The sequence below is a fragment of the Phoxinus phoxinus genome (assembly GCF_949152265.1).
Source record: "Phoxinus phoxinus genome assembly, chromosome: 17".
Classification (NCBI taxonomy): domain Eukaryota; kingdom Metazoa; phylum Chordata; class Actinopteri; order Cypriniformes; family Leuciscidae; genus Phoxinus; species Phoxinus phoxinus.
The window spans coordinates 18,965,044-18,980,638 of NC_136892.1; the positions used below are offsets into that span (position 1 = coordinate 18,965,044).

The 15,595-nt window shown below is 38.2% G+C and overlaps 1 protein-coding gene across 3 annotated transcripts; it reads left to right on the forward strand.

Moving 5' to 3' along the window:
- The first annotated feature begins 8 nt into the window (after positions 1–8).
- polq (polymerase (DNA directed), theta) lies at positions 9–15,594 on the forward strand. Of its 3 annotated transcripts, none has more exons than XM_079585884.1 (32): positions 9–889; positions 1,188–1,290; positions 1,380–2,037; positions 2,600–2,782; positions 3,145–3,275; positions 3,479–3,635; positions 3,714–3,822; positions 3,910–4,123; positions 4,227–4,368; positions 4,452–4,598; positions 4,870–5,082; positions 5,567–5,709; positions 5,798–5,996; positions 6,100–6,242; positions 6,340–6,533; positions 6,624–6,748; positions 7,036–7,279; positions 7,625–10,218; positions 10,310–10,450; positions 10,563–10,750; positions 10,852–11,092; positions 11,368–11,561; positions 11,678–11,806; positions 11,892–12,066; positions 12,147–12,264; positions 12,384–12,502; positions 12,631–12,815; positions 13,278–13,389; positions 13,468–13,592; positions 14,871–15,012; positions 15,081–15,184; positions 15,277–15,594. In XM_079585884.1, the coding sequence occupies exons 1-32, from the start codon at positions 822–824 to the stop codon at positions 15,388–15,390; spliced, it is 7,854 nt and encodes a 2,617-aa protein (XP_079442010.1). In that variant the 5' UTR covers positions 9–821; the 3' UTR covers positions 15,391–15,594. The 3 variants fall into 3 exon arrangements, 2 of the variants coding, with proteins under 2 accessions (XP_079442010.1, XP_079442011.1); XM_079585885.1 differs by having other exon boundaries at positions 28–889; positions 1,193–1,290; XR_013794545.1 differs by lacking the exons at positions 15,081–15,184; positions 15,277–15,594 and having other exon boundaries at positions 13,476–13,592; positions 14,871–15,009.
- Position 15,595: the final 1 nt, after the last annotated feature.

Sequence of the window (15,595 nt, forward strand, 5' to 3'; positions counted from 1 at the left end):
TCGCTTGCGATATGAGCGCGTGGTGGCAGTGGTGGGTATTTTGATTCATACAAATGACTCGATTCTTTTGAATGACCTTGAATGCCGTTTGCTCGCGATATTGTAATTCTTTGAATTCAGCAAAACATCTTTGTTTGTTTGTTTAAAAGAGAGAAGTTCAGTGAACGAAAAACAAGTCGTGCCGACTAGAAATAAAGATTCATTCAAAAGATTGATTCGAAAAATGATTCGTTCACGAACAAAACACCACTAAACAACAATGTAATCTAAAAATTGTACATTCTCTCTTTTTAAGTAGAACGGCATGACAAGACTGTTCATTGTATGATTTTAAAAGTTTTGTTAAAGCTAAAACGATATAATAGTGTGTAGTATCTTTATACAGTCATTGGGGGAATCAACAACTCTGTAGACGTGTTTCCCCCGGACAACTGTGAGCAAACACCGCGGGCTCTTTGATTTGGTTGTTTTTTGTTTTTCTTGACCCTGTTTTGGTTTCTTAGAACTGTCATTAAATATGCATTTACACAAACGTATTTTAAATGGCTGACATGACTAATTAAATATTACTCTTTTAAATGGTTTGCGATGGTATTATGTAAATAACTTGATTCTTAAATATGTCAGCTCAACTGTCGCAAGAGAAATGCCAGTAACGTTAACTTCTTTTAATTCAATAACATGAGTTTGTTTATGCGGAGCGACGAGAGGTAACAACACAACAACTAACGTTACCGTAACAAAATATTTGATTAGACTTTTTATTTTTTTATTCGACCTAAGCATTGTATTAGTTTACAGCCATTCAATTATTTAATGTGATGACTAACGTTACTTCAACGACAAGAAAGATCTATTTGGGACAGCATCGGATTGTAAAGACAACAGGGTAAGATATGTCATCTGAAACTGTGTTGCGGTTCTATTGATGGTGTAAAGTTAGCTGCTACGTTTCTAAGGTAATGTTTACTGTTTAAGGTTGGCATGGAGCTTTGAATGGTTCACTGTTTAATTGTAACCCTTAAAATAACTTTGTTTAAATAACAACTATTTGAGTTTCTAGATAAATATAGCCTATTTCCTCAGGATGAGAAAACACAGCTTGTTTTTGCTTTTGTAATTTGTTTTGTCAGATGTGAAATGTAAATAACGTTACTGTTGTCACTAACTTTTAGTTTTTCATGTAGCTTAGTTCTTGCAGATGAGAAACCATCACATAGACAACCAAGTCACCTGCAGGCATGTTCCTCTGCAACAGATATATATGAGAAGAGAAGATGTAATGAGAATGTATGTTTTTAATTGTTTTATTTTTGATATTATTACACCGATCAGCTTTCTTACACTAAGTGTTAAAATTAACATTATCTTTTTAAAAGCAAATGCAGAATAAGCAATGGATGCCAGGAGACGCCACTCTGGCTATGGATGAGGATATTTTACAAGCCGTTGATGAACTGGGTCCAGAAGTCTTGAAATTCAAGAAAGATGAAAATATTCAACATACAACTGAATCGGTATCACTTAAGAAAAACTCTGACTTGCCACAAAATATATGTGAGCAGCAAGTACAAAATGCAGAAAATATCAGCCCTTCAAGTCCAGGGTCAGCGTGGTCACCATCAGAGCACAAAAGAACCAGAACACAAGCCGAAAAAGAGAATGATTGGAGGGATTTGGCTCAAAAGCTTTTGTTCAGTGAAACCAAAAAGACTGAAGCAGGAGGACGGGCCCGTGGCCGTGAGTTGAAATGTGACAGGGAATATTCTTCACCTCAAAAGATCCTGAACTCCATGAAAAAAACATCTAAAGTAGCAAATGACAAGCAAAAGTTAAAGTTCAGAACAGATGCCAGCCCAAATGACTCTGTCAGTACCTCCAAGGATTACATTTTGTTCAGTCCGACACATATGGCTTCTGCTAAAGAGCGATCCATGTTGCAGAAGAGATCAATGAAAAACCTTTCGGTCTCTGTGCTGACCCCTCCTCCTGGACTGGATCTTAGTGTCCTCGGTGATGCTACACTTCCAGATGCAGGTAGATAGAATTATCCACTATTGCATGGCAGATGTCACTATTTGATCATCATTTGATTAGGCCTAAGTGACTTCAATATTCAGATTGTCATTAATTGGAAGTTTTGTCTTTCAAGTCAAGTCAAGAATATTTGTATAGCGCTTTTCACAATACAGATTGTATCAAAGCAGCTTCACAGTATTAAATTAAAATAATAATAAAACGTCCATGTTTGGTAATGCTAATCAATAGTATTATTCACTGATTAATTAAATTGAATATCCCCAACTGAGCAAGCCAAAGGCAACACCTCATTATTACACCTATATTTCATAATAATCATCATTTCATCTTTCATAATAAGCAAAATAGACATTTTTTGTAATATTATAAATGTCTTTACTGTCACTTTTGATTAATTTAATTTGTCCTTTCTGAATAAAATAAAATAAAAATAAATTTAAAAGGAAGACATTTACTGACTCTAAACTTTAGAACCGTTTGAGTGGCATTTTACTATTCAAAACTATAATTATTGCATAATAAAAATATTTTAAAAAATAAAAATGATTATCCCAAACAGCGGAAAGCATCCATATGGGACGTCCTGCCAATCAGTCAGACAAGCTTATGCTCTCCAGTTGGGGTCTCCCTAAGCCTGTTCTGGAAAAGTACCAGAGTCTCGGCGTTCAGAGGATGTTTGAGTGGCAGGCTGAGTGTCTGACCTTGGGCAAAGTCTTGGAGGGCCAGAACCTGGTGTATTCTGGTAAATAACAGTTTTTTCTTCTTCTTGTTGGCCACACATGCTTTATTTGTCCTTAATCAGGAAACAGGACCTGCAACAAATACAAAATATATACTTCTAACTACTTATGCAATTTTTTTAGAGCTGCACGATTCTGGATAAATTGAGAATAATTTTGTTTTTGTTTTTTAGAGATTCTTGATTCTCCTCTGATTCTGAATAGACAAATAACAAAAATAACAAGTAATTTACTAGTGGTTCTGACAAAATGTTTATTTCTGCAGTCTTTTTAAAATGTTGTTCTACTATTTTTCTACAATATCTGTAATTATGTGATATATTTTTTTCCCCAGTTTTAAAAATGTTAAATGTTCTTTTTTTAGCTCCAACCAGTGCAGGGAAAACTTTGGTTTCTGAGTTGTTAATCTTGAAGAGAGTTTTGGAAACAAGACAGAAGGCCATGTTCATTCTTCCTTTTGTGTCTGTGGCGCGAGAGAAGATGTTTTATCTACAGGTTGGTTTCCTTTTCTTGAGTGCGTTATATAATTGTCAACTATGCCAGTTGGCCCACTAATCATTTATTGTATTTTTCTTCAACTATGACTGTAGTACTATATAGCATGCACATATATTTCTGAAGTTAATACGTCTGACAGTCTGCATCTTGGGTTTTTGTTGATGAGATTTGCTAATATTATACTTGCCATTTTCACCCAGAATGTATTTCAGGAGGCAGGGGTCAGAGTGGAGGGGTATATGGGTAACACTTCAGCAGCTGGTGGGTTTTCAGCTCTGGATGTCGCTATTTGCACAATAGAGAAAGCTAATGGACTCATCAACAGGCTCATTGAAGAAGACAAATTGGATCTACTTGGTAAAAGAATGACATTTCCTTACCTATTAACCTTCTGTCAGGTGCTCTTATAAAAGTAAATGTTCGCCCAAATTGCAGGAATTGTTGTGGTCGATGAACTGCACATGCTTGGGGACTCTGGTCGTGGGTATCTGTTAGAACTTTTGCTGACGAAAATCCAATACATTGCCCAAAAAAACTCAGCAAGGTATGTCATAATGTAATATAAAAGTCTTCATCAATGGTCCTGATAAATAGATTCTATGGTGAAGGTCAACATCTTCTCTATTTTAAGGGACTCTGGTCAAAGTACCTCTCCTGGTGTCCAAATTATTGGTATGAGTGCCACGCTGCCAAACTTGGACCTTCTTGCCCGCTGGTTGAATGCTGAGCTGTATAGTACTAACTATCGTCCTGTGCCATTGATGGAGTGGGTCAAGATTGGCACAAATGTCTATGACGGATCTCTGAACCTGGTCAGACAGTTCACCCCAGCTCTTCCAGTTAAGGTCTGAGCTTGACATATTTGTTTGCATATTCATAAACTCTACCAGCTAATGTTTACATATGAATATTCTCTAAGAAATAGATAAGATGTTCTTCCGTCCATAGGGAGATGATGACCACATTGTCAGCCTCTGCTTTGAGACAGTGCGGGACGGACACTCTGCACTGCTGTTCTGCCCTTCAAAAAACTGGTGTGAGAAACTAGCAGATACCATTGGAAGAGAGTTTTACAATCTTCATCATAAAGGTCTACAGATACAGATATCGGAATTTGTTGATATTTTACTATCGAGATAATGTATTATGCTTTAACAATGTTTGCTTTTATAGAAATGCAGTCAGGCTCTGGAGTGCAAAGTATATCTCTGAAGCAGGACGGTCTCCAGGATGTAGTAGCGCAGCTCAAGCGCACTCCTGCAGGATTAGACCACGTCCTTCAGCGGACTGTTCCCTGGGGGGTGGCCTTCCACCATGCAGGTACATGTGCTCTGATGTTAAACTTACATTGATTTTTCACGTAAATACAAATTTTTAATCAGAGTTTTTCTAAACATTTATTAACCATTTAAAACTTTTTTTACAAAACGATAAAAATAAAGTAGAGATGCTTAAAGAATGTAATTAAATAATTAAACAAATGAAATTAAATGATATTCAAATGATAATAAAAAAGTAAAAAACAAAAAAACATTTGTCATTCTAAAAAGATGAGGACATTCAGTCAAACCCTTGAAATCTTTGTTTCCAGGTTTGACGTTCGATGAGCGGGATATTCTAGAAGGAGCTTTTCGTCAAGGCTACATTAGGGTGTTAGCGGCCACCTCCACATTGTCGTCTGGTGTGAATCTGCCCGCTCGACGTGTGATTATCAGAACTCCTGTTTTCAATGGTCATTTGCTGGACATCCTGACCTATAAGCAGATGGTGGGACGGGCAGGCCGTAAAGGAGTTGACACCATGGGTGAGTGATTTATTATATTATATTATATTATATTGTATTATTTACACTCAACCAGTGTTGGGTGTAATGCATTTCTAAGTAATTAAATCCTTCAGAAAACATTCTAATATGCTGATTTGGTGGTCAAGAAACGTTTTATTATTGTTATTATTATTATTATCAATGTTAAAAACATTTATCCTGCTTAATATTTTTGTGCAAACCGTAATAATAATAATGTTTTTTCAGGATCCTTTAAAGAATAAAAAGTTAAATGAAAGAACAGTATCAATATGAAATATAAATCTTTTGTAACATAAATGTCTTTACTGTCAATTTTTTATAAATGTAATGCTTCCCTGCTGAATATAAGTTTATTTCTTTTCTCTTAGTGACCCCAAACTTTTTTGAACAGTAGTTTATGTATATATACATACACTACGTTATACATATATATATCGAGAGAGAGAAAATAGAGTTATTATGATCTATGTGTGTCTCTCAGGTGAGAGTGTGTTGGTCTGTAAAGAGGCTGAACGTGCAAAGGGGACGAGCCTTATCCAGGGCTCTCTCAGGCCTATCAGCAGCTGCCTGGTGAAGCAAGAGGGAGAGGGCGTCACTACCAGCATGCTCAGGGCCATCCTGGAGGTATGAATGTCTTGCTCCTAATAGTTTGTTGTATGAAACTGTCTTGGGTGAGTATGTACAGGATTTTATTTCATTACTTTGATTGAAGATCATCGTTGGAGGAGTTGCCAGCTCACCACAGGATGTGAGGATGTATGCTTCCTGCACTCTGCTGGCAACCAGCATGGCATTCGAACAGCCACATCAGGAAGGAGCTGAATCAGAAACGCGAAGCAAAGGGGCTATCGAGGCCTGCATAGAGTGGCTGATAGACAATGAGTTCATACATATACAGAAGGAGGGAGATGGTAACAAAACTAAGGATATGAAGAAAAAAATCAGACAATGTTTTTGTGTGGTGTGTGATGGATGTTGAGATTTTGATCATTTTGATAATTGTCCGTCTCACAGTGGAGAGGTACTGCCCCACGCATCTGGGTTCTGCGACTCTATCCTCATCTCTATCACCCCCAGAAGCCCTGGGGATTTTTGCAGATCTTCAGAGAGCAATGAAAGGATTTGTGTTGGAAAATGATCTCCATATACTCTACCAGGTAGACAAAACACCTCAGTTTATCATAGTTAAAGAACAGTTAGGTTCTTAATATAAAAATATGGGTTATTAACAAAACCATGCCATGCATTTCTAAGATAACGCCTGTGTATGTGGACTGGACGACAATAGACTGGTACCAGTTCTTCTGTATGTGGGAGCAACTACCTTCTGCGATGAAGCGGGTGGCTGAGATGGTGGGCATTCAAGAAGGTTTCCTGGCCCGTTCTGTTAGTGGTAAATTAATTGCTAAAACAGAGAAGCAACGAAGACAGATGGCCATTCACAAACGGTGTTGTATTTTTTATTTATTTGAGTGCTTCATCTAATTACTGTTTACAGTTAAGTAACAGTATGTAATGTGTACATTTTTGTCATGCAGGTTTTTCACAACATTAGTTCTCCTTGACCTGGTAAGCGAAGAACCACTGGGAGCTGTTGCAAAGAAGTATGGCTGTAGCCGAGGACAGCTTCAGTCACTTCAGCAGTCTGCCTCAACATATGCAGGTACATTGATGCAGGCATAGCTATGGAAGCTTGATTCTGAGTCACAGTTAAAAAACATAATTGAGATAAAATTTTAAATGGAAAGTGAGATAAAGTTTAAAAAAAAGAAATGCATTATAACAATATTTTTACATATTTATGTATTAGTATAGAACATAATTCATTATGAATTCATAATAAGCAAAAAATAAAGTTGCAGTTACTTTTTTACACTGCGGTGGAAACAGGCTTACATGCTTATCAGGATGAGATAAATGGCAAAGTTAAAATTTGGCAATTTATTCCAGGTATGGTTACGGTCTTCTGTAACCGACTCGGATGGCACAACCTAGAGCTGCTTCTGTCCCAGTTCCAGAGTCGTCTGAGTTTTGGAGTCCAGAGGGAGTTGTGTGATCTGGTTCGTATTTCTTTACTAAACGCCTCGAGGGCACGTACACTCTACAGCTCTGGACTTGTCACGGTGGCAGAGTTGGCCAGAGCTGATGTTACAGAGGTGGAGAAGGCCCTCAGGAAAGCTATCCCTTTCAAAAGGTAATGCAACTTTGCCATCATCGAACAGTCAATTTAAGTTAATCTTTAAAATCTCTAAAAATTTAATAACACTGTTGAATATAATCTTTAGGAAATATCTTTCGGGATATACATGTTTCATACGGTACATTACAATGTTGGTAAACCTAAATTGACTTGTAGCATTTCAAATGACCGATTTTTTTGCGTTTTATTTCTATTTTAGTTGGGTGTTAAACTTGCTTGTTTTGGTTAGAGTCCATAACATGAAAATAACGATCAGTTTATTGTTTTGGCCAGAATGTTAATACTGGTTAATTTCGTATATTATTTTAAGTCATACAATGTTGATTTGAATATCTGCAGCTCCAGGCAGGCGGTGGATGAGAGCGAGGTGGAGGCTCAAGAACGCAAGAACATGCGCTGCATCTGGGTCAGTGGGAAAAAGGCCTTGACTGAAAGGGAAGCTGCTCAGCAGATCGTGGCTGAGGCCTGTCTGCTCCTCCAGCAGGATTTGGCTCTTCTTGGGGTGGAATGGAACCCAGCTTCCCTCTCAACAAAGATCCAGCCAGATTCCCGTTCCCCTGAGGAATCATCCAACACAAGACCTCTACAGTCCACTTCAAGACACCCAAAACATGTAGAAAATGTAAATCCGAATGGGGCCGAACAGATGTTGGTGGATAAAAGTGCTGACATTAGTTCCCATCCTCCTTTGAGGCCATTAAAGTTCACTACCAGTTCAGAAAAAACAATGGATATTGGTGTATCATCTGCCGAGTGTCAGCCTGCTAAGAATTGTGAACAGCAATCAAGTGTACTGCATAAAGTTCTCAAATCAATAAATGCCAAAGATAAGGGCTGTCAGAATAACCAGACAGCCGAGTCATCGGATTGTTCTTCAAAATCACTTCAAAGAACCTCCGGACATAATTCTTGTCTAAAAAGTACCTGCATCGCTGGCAGTGACGAACATTGTGTAAGTCCAGTTTCGAAACGCAGAAGGATGAATGTTACAGATGCTGAAGCAGCACCCACAGTCAATGGAGCAAAAACAGCTACTCAGATCGCAAAAAACCCTAAACTAATGTCAAGAACTAAACCTGAAACTGACTGTAGAATAGAAAAAGACCAGATGAAACTCCAGTCTTCAATTGCTGAACTGAACCAAGACTTTGAGTCAAAAACATTTTCTCACTCATGTGTTCCACAACAGGATGGGGAAGCCATAAATGTCACTGTGTTCCCCTCAGGTAGGGGAAAGAAGTGCACATCTAAAACAAAAAATGTAAATCAGAGTACACAAGAGGCTTATCATGAAACTCAAAATGAAAAGCGAGAAACGGTTAGTCACAGTTTCCGGAAATCCAACTGCAGAATTGAGAATGAAGTTGGTATACATGTGACCACCAAAGTTAAAAATAATTTAGCCTGTCATTCTGAAAAGCTCAGCTCCCCTGACTTGTACACAAATGGATTGGACGAGTTTGGTGATAGTTTTCAACTTGATACTCAGACTGAGAAAATGCTTCAAGGGGATGATTTTTCACATGACAATTGTAATTTAAACATTCTCAAAGAAAATAAACAGGACAATTATGTTGATTCAGCAAATAAGATGAAAGTTGTCAGTCAGTCATCTTTCCTTGAAAATGAGAATCATGCATCTAAAAACAAAAACAAAGACCCAGCTGAATGTTTATCATCTTATGAGAATGGCCCGCCCACCAAAGGCAAACCAAAATATAACATCTCAATTACTGACAGCCAGTTGGAGAATATTTTAAATTACAGTAACCAAGTTGCTGAAGAAGAATCATATGAAAATAAACCCGCTGAGCAAGGGGAAAATCATGAGTCCTCTGATCATATTACTGACAATAGCTTCAACCGGAGCAGCAGCTTTCTGTTTGACAGTCTCTATGACAACTCCATCTTGGACGCCATGGAGGAGGCGGCAATGGATCAAGAGAACAAGGAAGAGCAGGTGATTGAAGCACATTCAAATTCAAATGGCTCTTCTCCAGAACTCATTCCAGAGAGGAGAGATCCTGTGTCAACAGAGGATCAGGAAGCAATCCAATGGGGCGAATCATCTTTCAACCTTTCAGAATGGGGAGATTCACTACTTATTGGAGAGCAGTATCTTGATAAAATGAACAATGTTGTCAAGGCTTGTGATGGCCCACGATTGGGTATAGAGAAGCCCAGCTATACAGATGACATTGTGTCTGAACTACATGTATCACAAAACAATGAGCCTCATCCAAAAGTTTCATCTGAAAGACGTCAATTAAACCGCTCATCATTTCACATCAGCCCAGGAATGCAGGACATTTTTGATAAATGGTCTGATCAGTTTTCAACCTTACCTGAGCCTCTAGGGCAGTCAAATTCAACTGTGGTGAAACCAAATGCAGCTGCTGGTCTTGTCGAAAAAGCTGTTTCCCTAATAACAAACCATGAGATTGATCAGAGAAGAAGCGTAAGAACCGAAGATGTTGTGGTAGTCCAGGCCAAACCAGTGACACCGAATGACCTCCCTGTTCCTCCCACACCAGTTTCTGAACCAGTAACACCACGGGTCAAAATGACCACCTCAGCTGTACAGTCACCTCTTAATGTCACCAAGAACAAGTCCGGACTGGATCCAAATTCTAAGTCCAGTACCCAGAAAGATGATCAATTCTGTTTGGGGAGAAACTCAGCATCAGAGTTAGACACGTGTCAGGCTGATGAGGGCTTTACAAGACTTTCTCAGTGTCCACCATTGCTTGCTTCTAACTCCTGCAGTCCAGAAACATTTTCCATAATCGATGTGGCAAGCGATAAAAGGCTTTTCCAAACATTTGTAAAGGAGTGGAAAACAAAGGACAGATTTTCTCTGGCTGTTGCCTGTGAGAAGATAGACAGAACCTCAATGCAACCTGAGACAGTTATAGGTGGAAAAGTCAAGAAACGTAAGATGTTTTGATGAAATTTGTTTCCTATATGTATATTAGAATACTAAAACATATAAGTTTATAAATTTGTGTAATCCTATGTTTGAAGCTACTACCCCAATGAGGAACAAAAGAAAAGATGGCTTCCTTCTGAAAGGATATGAGGATCTTGTTGTCATTGGCATGTCTGTATGCTGGGGCGCAAAAGATGCTTATTTTGTATCTCTACAACAGGAGCTGTCAGGCACAGGTATGAAACGTGTGATTGTAAACTTTGTGGACTAAGGTCTAAATGTAATGACCAACTTGATTGAATGCTGCTATCCCCAAACCTAATGCTACTCTTGTCTTTCCCCAAACAGATATAAGTGCCAGTTTAGCTCCACCGCCTCTTGATGAGACTCTTACAGTTGAGGAGCGACTGAAGCAAATTCATTGCTGCTTGGAAAAAGAATCGAGTGTGATGGTCACTTATGACTTCATTCAACTTTACAAGACACTTGTCCTGGCGTGTGAGCTTGCTATCCGTGGCACATTTGAAGACCCAAAGGTTAGACGGAATAGAGTACAATTTTCTATGCCCTCCATCTTGTCAATTATTGAAATCACAAAGATGGATCTAACTACATTCACTTATTTGTCCTTCAATAGATTGCATGTTGGCTTCTGGATTCAAGCTCCAAAGAGCGCACCCTCCACAACATGGTGTCCAGCTTCACTACTGAGGATCTCCCGATGTTGGAAGCAATTAGTCCCGGTCAGGGTGTGCAGAGTTTGGGGATCTATGGAGATGCCAGTCACCCGGGACGTTATAGAGCTGCTGTTGAGTCTGTTTTGGTCTTCAGGGTCATGACGCAACTCAACTGTCTTCTTGAAAAAGATGGTTTCTTGGGTAGCCAACATCATTTTAGCAGCTCAATTTGTCTATATCAGGGGTATCCAATCCTGCTGTGGATGGCCAATGTCCTGCAGAGTTTAGCTCCAACTAGCCCCTAAACACTTGCTTGGAAATTGTAGTTATCCTGAAAACCTTGATTAGCTGGTTCAGATGTGTTTAATTAGGATTGGAACTAAATTCTGCAGGAATAGTGACAGGTTTGGACACCACAGGTCTTTGTTAGTGATATAGATACTAATTATTTCATGTCATGTTCTTTTCCTTGCCAGATTCATTCAAGAAAGTTGAGATGCCCACTCAATACTGCCTGGCATTGTTGGAGCTGAATGGAATTGGGTTTAGTGTTGCTGAATGTGAGGCTCAGAAACATGTGATGCAAGCCAAGCTAAGTGCTCTTGAATCCCAAGCCTATCAGCTTGCAGGACATGGCTTCTCACTGACCAGTCCAGAGGATGTTGCGGAGGTTATTATCCTTCTCGCCACTCAAAATAATAAAACCTCTATACATTTTCCCGCAAAAAAAAAAATCCTGTGTAAAAAAAATCTATAATCTATAATCCCCCATTTCAACTGTTTTAGGTGTTGTTTCTTGAGTTGAAGCTTCCTCCCAATGGAGATTTAAATGCTCTAAAGAATAAGAAGACACTGGGCTACACTAGAAGACCGGGAGCCCGTATCAAACTTTCTAAACAGTTCAGCACAACCAAGGTACGTATCAGTCTCAGATTTTTCTAACATTTAAATCTGAGGTATGTATGCACTTCCTAAATGCACTCTTTTCTTGTTTCATCAGGATGTTTTAGAAAAGCTCAAGCCATTGCATCAGTTACCAGGTGTTATTCTTGAGTGGCGGAGGATCACAAATGCTTTGACAAAAGTGGTTTTCCCCTTGCAAAGAGAGAAGAAGTGGCACCCGCATCTGAAGATGGACAGAATTCATCCAATCTCACAGACACACAGTGCCACAGGTGTGAAGCATGAAGAAATAACCTTTGACCTATATGTATGCGTCTTTTCGATACAGTATTTTAATGCTTTTCTCACATAGGGCGTGTGAGCTTCACTGAACCAAACATTCAGAATGTCCCAAAAGATTTTGAAATTCAGATGCCAACACTTATAGAAGAAAGTCAACCATCACAGAATAATGGTGCAAACAAGACGTGGTACGGTCTTACATTGTTGCAGTGATCCCCCTCCCTATTTTTTATTCGAAATAACAAAAATACATACATGTCAAGTATTAAATATTTATTTGTATGATATGTTTATTTATTTATTTCAGGGGGAAACGATCAAAGATAAACCAGCTATTGGCACCCCTTTTAAAAGTATCAGACAAATCACCAGATAAAGGGATGCCATTTTCTGTCAGTATGAGGCACGCTTTTGTTCCTTTTTCAGGTTTGAAACTTTATTCTCGAGGGGTCTGGGTCAAGAGAGCATAATTTAAAGGGACACCTGTTTGCTTATGTAAAATGATTTATGCCACATTAACACTCCCTCTGTTTTAATCTTATACACGTCTTCAGGAGGTCTCATTCTGGCTGCTGACTACTCACAGTTGGAGCTTCGCATCTTGGCTCACCTGTCCCGAGACAGACGGCTCCTCCATGTGCTCAACAGTGGTGCAGATGTGTTTAAAAGCATAGCAGCTGAGTGGAAAATGGTGGAGCCTGCTTCGGTTGATGATAATATGAGGCAACAGGCCAAACAGGTTTGCTACATTTGAATTTATTTACTGTACATACATTTACATGTGCATACATTAGATCATTCAGTCTTTCAAAAAGTATCTCTTTTTAATGTAAAAGACTATACAGTAGTCACTAGTTGAATCACTTGCAACTGCTAATTGAAATTTTGGTAACACTTTAGTTTAGGGTCCAATTCTCACTATTAACTAGTTGTTCATTAGCATGCATATTACTAGGATATTGGCTGTTTATTAGTACTTCTAAAGCACATATTAATGCCTTATTCTGCATGACCATATTCTATATCCCTTAATTCTACCCAATACCTAAACTTAACAACTGCCTTACTTGCTATTAGTAAGCAGTAATCAGGAGTTTATTGATGCAAAAGTGGTAGTTAATAGTGAGAATTGGATCTAAACTAAAGTGTGACTGAAATTGTATTGGTTGTCACTGAAATCGTAAAACATTTTTGTCAACAGATTTGTTATGGAATAATCTATGGCATGGGAGCAAAGTCACTTGGAGAACAAATGGGCATTGAGGAGAATGATGCGGCCTGTTACATCGAGACATTTAAATCCAGATACACCGGTAATTGACAATGTACGATTGCTTTCTGGTCAAAAAAGGCTGTAATAATAATAATAGCGTCATTTCTTACTTCTTAAGGCATACAGAATTTTCTGCGTGATACTGTGCAGAAGTGTGGGAAAAATGGTTACGTGAAGACATTACTCGGAAGGAAGCGTTTCTTGCCTGGAATAAAGGACTCAAATGTGTACATAAAGTCTCACGTAAGTCTTTATGAGCCTGCCATTCGAATATATCTGTGGCCTCATTTATAACCGTTGCATACGCACAGAACAGGCCCCGAAAGAGGCGTACGCCACTTCCGACGCATAAGTTGTGATTTATAAAAACAAACTTGACGGGAAAATGTGCACACCTGCACGCAAACTCTGACCCATGCGTACAGACGTTTTGGAGACGGAGCAGTTTGGCGACACCGATGGTGAGCTGGAGTTAAATGTCTTTTTGGTCACTTTTAGACAGAAAATTGAAATAAAATTATACATATACAGAAAGATAATACAAATATAATTTCACTCACCAAGCCTATCACTTGAAGCAAATATCCACACCTTAAATGTCCGCGCCAGCAAGCGCGTTGGGCCGTTTAGTGAAACTGACGCATAGGCTATCTAACGGCAGATGAAGTAAAACTGTAAATCTTCATTATGAGTCCTAATCATAAATAGGCTACAGTTTATATAAAACAATTATTTAAACTATGTTTTACTTCTGATATAAACATTTAGATTAAATATGCCATTCTCATTAACGGAGTTAAACACTTAAACTACATGACATTTACTGAAAAGTAAAAAAATATATATATATATATTCAATAAATAGCCTATAAATATTTGTTGTGGATGCAATGCTTTTGAACACTTTTCCTTTGGCATGCTGTGTTTTAATGTTTTAAGTACAGAGATAATTGCTTATCATGATAATAGCAGATTGTGCAAATATAATGCACAACAAGGTCTATCTGTTTCCATTAAAAATATAAATCAATTAAAAAGACTATTTGGCCAGTGGAAAAGATTGAGAAAAACTTTCTCTGAAATGTAGTTTACACTATTTGATTTATTTATTCAAAAACAAGGCAAGGATAAGCTACTAAATTATTTTTATTAATGTAATGTGACGGCACATCCGTATTTCATATTTTCCTAATATCTTGTACCGTTAAACATGTTATCACTTGGATGAATAATCAAATGCAGATGAGGATATGCATAGTAAAACTAGGCGTTGTCAGCTCCATATATGGTTATTTCGGGGAGGAGACGCATGTGCGCACAATCTTCCGCTGAGTGGGATTTATAAAGTGAATTCTGCGCAGGTTCTGGCGTACGCACGGTTTTATAAGTCTGAATATTTTTTTGCGCACGCCATTTTTGCCTTTTGGGCGCACGTACACTTTTAGTAAGGATCCTACACACAGTTTTATAAATGAGGCCCCTGGTGTGGAATAAGAGTTTAATTTTTATCCTCCTTTTTAGGCAGAACGACAGGCAGTGAACACAACGGTGCAGGGCTCTGCTGCTGACATTGTAAAATTGGCAACCATCAACATCCAGCGCAGACTGGAAGCAGCGTTTCCTGGAGTGCCCACATCACATCGGCACCCTCTAGTTAAATCAGGTATGACCCTCTTCATATTACAGCATTTTCACTTTTAAATGTGGGATGTGAATTGAATGTTTTTTTAGGTGGTCGACACAGAAATCAGTTCAGACAGTCTCGAGGAGGCTATTTTATACTTCAGCTGCATGATGAACTCATCTATGAGGTTGCCGAGGAAGATGTCATTCAGGTAATTAAAAAGACTATTCTTTCTGAATAATGCGTTTACTATGGAATATAAAAAAGCTCAATGGTGACAAGTCTAATTGTTTTTTTTTACAGGTTGCTCAGATTATGAAGCGAGAAATGGAGTGTGTTGTAAAATTATATGTAAAGCTTAGAGTAAAAGTCAAAGTGGGTCCAAGCTGGGGTAACCTTCAAGACCTGGACATATAAAACAAGTCATCTACTATTTATGATTGTTTTACATTAATGAATTGTTAAAACACTAAATGTGCAGATGGGTTTTTATATATGCTGTAAATATTTTTAATCTAAAATAAAATTCAACCGAGGCTAATAAGAATTTGTGTAAAACTTGAAATGCAAAGGTTTGTGTACATTTTTGTCCAAAACATTAAAAAGATCAAACATAACATGA